General features: G+C 57.2%; 1 protein-coding gene and 1 long non-coding RNA gene across 3 annotated transcripts; one reads left to right on the forward strand and one right to left on the reverse strand.

Annotated features, from left to right (window-relative positions):
- Positions 1–164: 164 nt before the first annotated feature.
- On the reverse strand, positions 165–6386 carry YJU2 (YJU2 splicing factor homolog). Of its 2 annotated transcripts, none has more exons than XM_075175848.1 (8): positions 6297–6386; positions 5649–5749; positions 5180–5324; positions 4691–4825; positions 4158–4339; positions 3492–3612; positions 2348–2513; positions 165–1208 (listed from the first exon to the last, which is right to left on the reverse strand). In XM_075175848.1, exons 1-8 carry the CDS (start codon positions 6318–6320, stop codon positions 1123–1125), a joined length of 960 nt encoding a protein of 319 aa, XP_075031949.1. In that variant the 5' UTR covers positions 6321–6386; the 3' UTR covers positions 165–1122. The 2 variants fall into 2 exon arrangements, with proteins under 2 accessions (XP_075031949.1, XP_075031950.1); XM_075175849.1 differs by lacking the exon at positions 165–1208 and adding an exon at positions 1381–1471.
- Positions 6387–6606: 220 nt separating this feature from the next.
- Positions 6607–7439, forward strand: LOC142093745 (uncharacterized). Its single transcript, XR_012677507.1, has 2 exons — positions 6607–6747; positions 7149–7439. It is a non-coding gene; the product is annotated as an uncharacterized LOC142093745 (long non-coding RNA).
- Positions 7440–7986: the final 547 nt, after the last annotated feature.

Genomic DNA, 7986 nt, shown 5'->3' on the forward strand with positions numbered 1-7986 from the left:
AGCCATAAGTGAGGGGAAGAAGAGTCTGAGCTCTAGTTGGGTTAGCTCTTCTGGTGGGACCTGTATCATTGGGGTGGGGGTCCTTGGGGCTGCCCCTGCAAAACTCACGTGAGCAGGACCCACTGCCCTGGACAAATTATTGCTCTGGAAGATGAAGAGGCAACTGGCTCTGACGCATCCAATTTATTACTGGGTCGTGGCTGCCAGTGAGCTGAGCAAACCCAATTGCTCTCCAAACGGTGGGGAGGGGATTGTCACCACGCTGCCCGGGATGGCTGGGGTGCAGGAGGACGTGGGCAGGGGAAGGAGGCTGGTGGCAGCCCAGCCAGCACAGACCTGTCCCTGCAGTGTGGGGCCAGATGAGCTCCCCATGTCTGTGCTGCAGAATGTGTCACCTCTAACAGCAAAACAACAGGGGATTCGGGCTCACCCCACAAAGGTGGGATCTGAGCCCCACAGCAGGATCTGGAGACGCTCAGGGACAGAAAAGTGGTGGCGGTGGTTCCTCCCGTGGCAAAAGAGGGGTGCTGAGCTCCTGCCTTCCCCCTGCTCCCTGCAGGGATGCAGGGCAAGAGGGAAGGGAGGCCCCAAGGTCTCTTTATTGCCGTGGGAGGGTCGGTGGGTCACGTACCCAGGCCCAGACACGACCAGCATGGGGGTGAGGGCAGCAGGCACCACCAGAACGGAGAAACTACACAGTCCTGGCCGGCCCCGGCGCTTCCGAACACGTTATGGGTGCAGGGCTGGGACACATCGTGCTCTGGGGCTGGCTGGAAGCTGGGTTTGGGCACAGCCAGCCTGGGACAGCGTTGGGGCTTTCTGCCGGCTGCAACACGGCAGATACCCTCCTCCAAGGAAGCTGTCTTCTCAACCGGCTCATCCGGGTTCAGTCTGCTGGCGGTGTTAGGCAGGGAGGGCAGTTGGGGCCTCGTCCCTGTTGGAGGATGGATGCACACCCTGAGCCAGACAGGTGAAGACGCCGGGACTCCAGATGGCCTGGAAACCCTGCCGGGCCCGCCGGCCGTGACGCCAGCTCTGCGCTGGGGCTCTGGAGAGCAGCTGCTGTCAGCTGGGAGGGGGGAACAGCCCGCGATCCCTGCTCTGGGCTGGCTCGGTCGCTCATCAGTCACTCGCGCTGTCCTCGCTGTCCGAATACGCCCCCAACAAGCCGAGAGAGGATGTGGTGCCCGTTGCTGTGGGAAACAAGCCTGGAAGCCGAGCAAGAGAGCAGACACCATCAGGTAGGGCCCTTCCTGTTGCCAGCAAACCCCGCCGGCTCGGCGCAACCAGCTGCATGGAAACACAAGCCCGCCTTGCCGCTCTGGCTGCTCGTAGCTGGAGACAAGACACCCGGAGCCAGAGCCCGAGCGGTGCCACGTCCCCCCAGCCTGAATCTTGATGAGGACAGCAAGGTTAAATCAGGCGGACAAGGAGACCCCGCGTCCCCTTGACTGCAGCCTCCAGCTTCCGCCTTGCGGCAACAGGAAGAAGCAGCAAGGTTGGCCCAAGGTCTGCAAAACCCCCTTCTCCCTCTGCAACCCTGAGAGATTTCAGCCGCTGGAAAGGAAGAGAGGAGCCAGCTCTTGGCTTTGACCACGCGAGCTGCCAGCTGCAAGCGCGAGGCAGCGTCACGGACAGAGAGCCCTGTGCCCGCTCAGAGCCGAGTCCTTGAAAGACGGGCAGCTCCTCCAGCATAATTTGGCTGAACAGACCCTCCCTGCAGCCAGGAGCAGGTGGCTGGGGAAAGCATATCAAAAATGGGGCAACTACAAGAGCTGTCCTTCCCCAGGGATCCCCTGAGGGCAGAGGGACTTATTAAGCCAAAGGCTTAGGACTAATCAGCCCAGAATCGATCAATTCATCAGCTCCTTCTGCAAACCCTCCGGCTTCCTGGGGCAGTGAACTATGAGGTGCTGGAAAGCCTTTCTGCTTGTTTTCACCACTTCTTTAAAGCTTCCAAATTCCAACAGTTTGGCAGGTTTTATAATCAGGCCCCAAACCAAAGCAATTTTCTTGCTTTTCCATTCATATCTTCCTGTTGTGACTGTTCCCAGCATCGTATCTGTGCACTGAGGTGCTGTTTTGAGGCTTCTGGCCCTAACAGTCTGTCTCCAAGGCCTCGGCTTACCGCCAAAGGCCAGGAAGGAACCCCTCCTCCATCAGGACACCTCCTGGAAACAGCGCCAACTCCCTGTTGTTACAGCATCACAGCCCCATCTGTCCCACAACAAGCACTTGACCTGAGAGCATTCAGGCTCTGAAGACAGAGCTAAACGCCAGTTGGGTGCTGCCAGACCCCTCCCTGATGGCCCAGCGCAGGCCACCCCATCCCCACGTGAGCAGTTACCGGCGTTGGCCATGGTGCCTTGGTTCTCTGTCCCATTAGTCAGGGCAGGACCTGGCTTCTGCTTCTTCACCGTGACCAGCCCGGCCAGCTGGGGCTTGGTGTTCAATTTGCCCACACTCCGCTCCCAGCTCTCCGTCTTCAGCTTCTTACTCTGGGGCTGAGGGTCCTGCAGAGTAGAGCAGGGGCGTTAGAGTGCTCTGGCCTTGGAGGGGAGGCAGAGGGATGGGGGAGAAGGAGGAGTGGTAAAAACAGCAGCACAAAGCACAAGAGACACGAGGATTGCTGCTCGGAGCAGGCAAGGGGGGTATTCTCCCCCTGCAGCGACTGGCACAAGCTAGACAAACAACAGGGATATGGATCTAAACGGCTGCAAAACAGCCCTTGGAGACAAATGTCCTGCTGTCTGTGATGGTCAAATCCAGCCTTGCACAGCCACGTGCTGGCCCAGGGATGATGAAGAGCCGGATACATGCCACAGGGCTGCACAGCCTCTGCCAACCAGGACCGCGTGCCTGCAGGTGGTCTAGCCACTGAATCAAACTCCCCCGGGCACGAGGATTAGTGCCGGGCCAGGGAACATCGCTCAGATTAACCCCAGCCCAGCTTAGAGACACGGCAGCTTTGATTCATCCAACCGGACAGAGGTCCCTGCAGACAGAGATCGACATCGGAGAGCAGCAGTGCAGGGGCCTGTCTGTGGGGATAATCCCTCCCTTGCAAGTCGGGCACTGAAAGCTCTTTTGTTCTGCATGTCTCCAACACGGACAAAACAGAACCAAAGGAGAGGTTGTCCCAGGCAGTGGTTTCATTGTTGTTATTTTCAGAGTGCTGAAATCATGCCTGAAATATGACCAAGGCATAGGTGAGCCCGTTCTTTTTGAGCTGAAAGGGAAGCCACAACCTGAGCGAGGACGGGGGCAGCTCCCTCCTAGCCTTTGTCAGCAGACGCAGTTTAAAATCACCAACTGATCCCCGTCTCCTTTCAGCTCAGTGCACAGGACACAGGCTTTCTAAGCTGCTCATGCGTGACAAGCATTAGAGCTCCACCATCGCAGGCACAGAAGAGACAACACACAGCCCAGGACAGTGGATTTGGTCTGGGGGAAGAGGTGCGATAGGTGGAAGAGCCTCTGCCCCCGCTCACCTCCTGCAAGATGTCCGTAGGTTTAATTTTTGCCACAGGCTTCGTGCGTGATTTCGCAGGCTCTTCGTCAGAGTCGGAGTCTACCAGCAGTCGCCGGTTCTGGGCCTGCTCCAGCATAGCTCTGCAAGGAGAAAGGCCGCGTGTGGAGGGTTAGACCTGGCTCCGTTCCACCACCATGCTGAGCTGTGCCGGCCGTGCATTGTGCCTGCGCTGTTTGCCATAAGTGGAGCTGGAATTCAGCAGCGGTGCAATGGGATCCACCTTCTCAGGTGCTTTTTAAGAAGTCATGTTCAAGCAGTGCCCGAAGGTTGAGAGCACTCAGATCTGCAGCTTCAGCCAGGTGCAGAAACTCTCTCTCCACGCGAGGACACTTCTCAGGGGGAGTGAGGCCCCTGCAGCAGCCCGAATCTCCCCGCCAGATGGGCCAGTGATACCAAAACCCCTCCACCTCCCTAAACACTTTGCCATGACAAACTGTCCCCAATCTCCTCACAACCCGCTCAGGACTACATCCCACCCACACAACTCCTGTGAACTCAGGGCCCTCAGGCAAGGCCCTCTCTTAAGTGCTCTCGGGCTGCTGAGGAAAGGGTGAGACGCAGCCCTGCTTGGCCAGGGCCAGCGTGGCCGATTTCACACACCCGTGAATGCTTCCAGCCCACTCACTTCATCTCTTGCTCATCCTCCTCTTGCTCCTTGCGCTTCTGCTCCTCCTCGTACTCCTTGTACTGCTTCAGCATGGCCTCAAAGTCCACGTTTGCCTGGCGCTGGTTGAGTTCCTTCAGCTCCTGCAGGTTCTCCAGAACCTCCATCTCCAGCTTGGAGTCCTTGGTTCGGTTCTCCAGGACCTGGGTGACCAGAGGGAAGCCGGGCTTATGTGAGGTAGCAGAGCCTGCCAGCAATCTTGAACAGAGCCTCCCCACCCAGGGGAGGAAGCACTAAGAGGATCATCATCATCCTCATTTTTGGGTCTTAATAGGACAGGAAAAACTGGGGCAAGATGCAGCCTGTCACAAATTCCAGCACAGGAGGAAACCTCCTGAGGGCAGAGAGTTGGCTCCTGCCTGTCCAGAGCACATCAACACCTCGGGAGCCTGGAGAACTAAACCAATGGCTACGAAGTCACCTGCTTTGCTGGGGAAAGCCAGCCAGGGCAGGAGAGAGGTTTGCCTTCTGCAGAGAAGGGCACGTTCTCGTACCTTCATGGGATTGTTGAGCTCTTCCTCTTCCCTCTCCTTCTGCATTCTTTTCTCCTCTTCCTCCAAGAGCTTCTCAGCTTGGAAGTTGCGAGTGGCACCATGCTCCATGGTGTAGTCTGTGTTCTCAGGATCTGTCTAATGAAGAAACAAGACAGCAAAATCATTGTACTGGGGCAATTCTGCTCCAGCCAACCTGTGACCGCTTCCAGAGCCGCGTGCAAACGTTTCCCAATTTCATTCACATCACAGAGCAGACAATCACCCACGGCCTTTTGTTCTGCTCCAGCTGATGTGCTGCAGCCCACGGATGGGCGAGACACTTCAGAACTACAAATGGCCATGAAAAGGGAAGATACCCCAAAGAGCACACACTCAGACTCGGTCTTTGCTGGGACACCCCTTCCCCATGGAGTCAGCACTCAGTCACATCCACAGACTGCACAGTCTCCCCAGAAAGCGAGAGCGCAGAAAATACAGAACATATTTCACCTTGAAAGTGATCTCTGCCAGGCAACGCGTGCACTTGATGTAGAACCGGAAGATGGGAAGTCCCAGGTACACCTCATTCTGAACAGTTTCCTTACGGGCGTTAAACTTCTTCCCCTTATAGATGTATTCACCACAGGTCTTGCATCTAGAAAAGGAGAAAGAAAAGTCTGTAACACATCAAAAAAAGGGAACAAACAGACGAAGAAAAGTCCAAGTGATTTTCAGGCTGTGTCAGCCCAGGTTCTGAGCGACGGTTATTTTCTCCTTTGGAAATCCAGTACCTACTCTTCAAAGAACCGCAAAATCACCCACAGCATCTCTTCCCTCTCCCTCACCCCTTCTCTCTGGTCTGTGTCACCTCTAATGGCTGCTGGCAGCACTCCCCTGCAGCATATGGAGGTGAAACAATTCCTAAGCAAACTCTTCTCTTCTACAGCTGCTTCCTTCTGACCTGTACAGCCCCTCTTACCGCATGTTGAAGGGGGCCATGAGCCGCACCACATACTGTCGGTCCTTTGGGAGTTTGAGCTTTGGGATTTTAGCAGGATCGAAGTCCGGTGGGTAGTATTTCTACAGAGACAGAGCAGAGACATGTGTGTGCTGGGTGCAGAGTCACCCAGAAGAGCGTGAATGTAGCAGACAGGCTCCCAGCTGCCATATCAGCCTAAGGCATCAACTCCACACAGCAGGAGCCAGCATGCCCCTGCTAACCAGGCCTGGTCTCAAGTGCCAAACAACCCCGTCCACCACTCTCCGCCAGAGCCAGGCATTGGGGGGCGTGTGTCTATCTGTACGTCCTCTGCCCCAGGCCCCCCAACCCTTGCATGATTTTAGGGCCTAACCCTCCTGCCTCTGCCAGCCTCCTCCAAGCGCCGCGAGGAGCCCCAGCCTGGAGATCCCCACCCCAGCCGCCTCCCTCCCAGCCTGAGAGTCCCCTCAGGGACCCCTCTCCGCCTCAGGACACCCCAGCCGACCAGGGACTCCCCAGCACCCTCGGTCTAAGGACCAACCTTAGCGATCAGGGAACCCTCCCCAGGATCAGCCCGGCCTGGGGAGCGCCACAGACCTCCCCCAACCCCCCCCCCCCAGCAGGGGAATTCCCCCCCCCACAACTCACGTTCAACACCTTCCGCTCCGACATGGCTGCAACCTCCCCCAACCACCAGTGCCACCCAGCAGCTGCCCCCCGCACCGCTCGCCACTTCCGGGAAATAGCCCCGCCCTCCTCCGCCGCTCATTGGTGCGACGAGCCACGGCCCGGCTGCTTCTCGTCTGTTACTGGCTGTCTCTGCCGTCCGTCAGCGAGCTGCGCCCACCTACAAGAGTCCTCCGGTGCGCGCGGCCCCATAAGAGGTTCCGCCGGCTTTGCTCCGCGCCCCGGGCGCTGCGAGGCCCCGGGGTGCCTCGGCTGTGAGGCGCTGGGGTCAGCTGTGCCCCGGCTGGGGTGGGGGAGCCTGGGGCAGTGCGGAGGCTGCGAGCTGTGGGGAGCTGGAGCTCGGCTTCCTCAGAGCGAAGCAGGATGTGGGCCCCCGGGCTGGCCCTGTGCTCCAGCTACAGATGTTCATCATGTGGGTAACGGGCTAAAAAAAGTCTGTTTTGTATAAGAAATATTCCCCCAGCTGCAGCTATTCCACCTTTGTTCTGTGAGATGTTTTCTGGTTAGTCTTTGGGGTGGGAAAAAATTAAATTAATTGTCCCTAATGCAGATATGGTAGTGCTTTGGTCTTGCAGAGAGCTTTCTGGTGAGTGCTCTGCTGTGCTTCCAAACGAAGGGAAGCTCCTCTGCTTCTCTTTACTGTTTTCCTGCTTGTGTGTGCTTTGGTGTTTCTTGCTGAAAACTGAGGATTCAGAGTCCTTCACTTACGGTTTATGGTTTTGAGTTTGTAGCTGATGGTTTCTTACTCAGGGGTTATAGTTTACAACTGTATTTTGTAAAAAATGAGCTGCGAGCTGTGAAAATTTCCTGCAGGGCTCTGTTCTGGAGGTCGGGAAAAAGTACAGATGGGTGAAATTGGGGTTTTTCCTCTTAAACACCACTGCTGAATCCTGTCCCTGAAGGAAAAAACAGGGGCGAGGTTGGCAGCTCCTTAGTTTCTTACCACATCACGGGCAGGAGCAGGAGCTGACCCTTTCCTACTGTTGATCCGGTAATGGCTCCTCAGGTGACGCAGGGTGCGTATGGCACTAAGCCGGGTGATAGACTCACTCCTGGGTGTTGTGTGTATGCATTAATTAATAAACAATTGTTTTATTCATTCAACTCGTGTCCCTGTACCTTTGCACTCAGTAAAAAGTGCCTCGTCGGGGTCCCCCTGGAGGGGGTTACCCACTGTGGGGCTCCCAGAGCACCCCAAGGCTCCTCGGCCTGCCAGGATGGCCCTGGGGCTGTTGGCAGGGCTGCAGGGGGGGTCCAGGCTGCAGCCAGGGCCCCTCCAGACCTCCTGAATGTGGGGGTGATGGCGGAGCGGGATCCAGGCCGGAGATGCAGTTGGCTGGTCGGCCATTTTGCCCCGCAAGGCATGCTGGGAGAGGTTAGTGCTGCGGCGCGGGGCTGCCAGGACGCCTCGGGGCTCTGCGCGTCCTGCCGGGAGGAGTTGTCTCTGCCTTGGCCTTCCCTTGTTCTCTCGCATCCCCTTCCGGGGCTGCCTTTTGCCCCACCGCCCTCCCACACCCCCCGGGACCCCTCTGGTTCCCTCACAACCCTCCTCCATCCTTCTTCGCGTCCCAGAACAGCTTTTTTTCTCTCTCCGCCAGCTAGGATGTCTCCAAGTCCCTCTGGACTCTCCTCACAGTGTTCCCCAAACCTC

The sequence above is a fragment of the Calonectris borealis genome, chromosome 28 (genome assembly GCF_964195595.1).
Source record: "Calonectris borealis chromosome 28, bCalBor7.hap1.2, whole genome shotgun sequence".
NCBI lineage: Eukaryota > Metazoa > Chordata > Aves > Procellariiformes > Procellariidae > Calonectris > Calonectris borealis.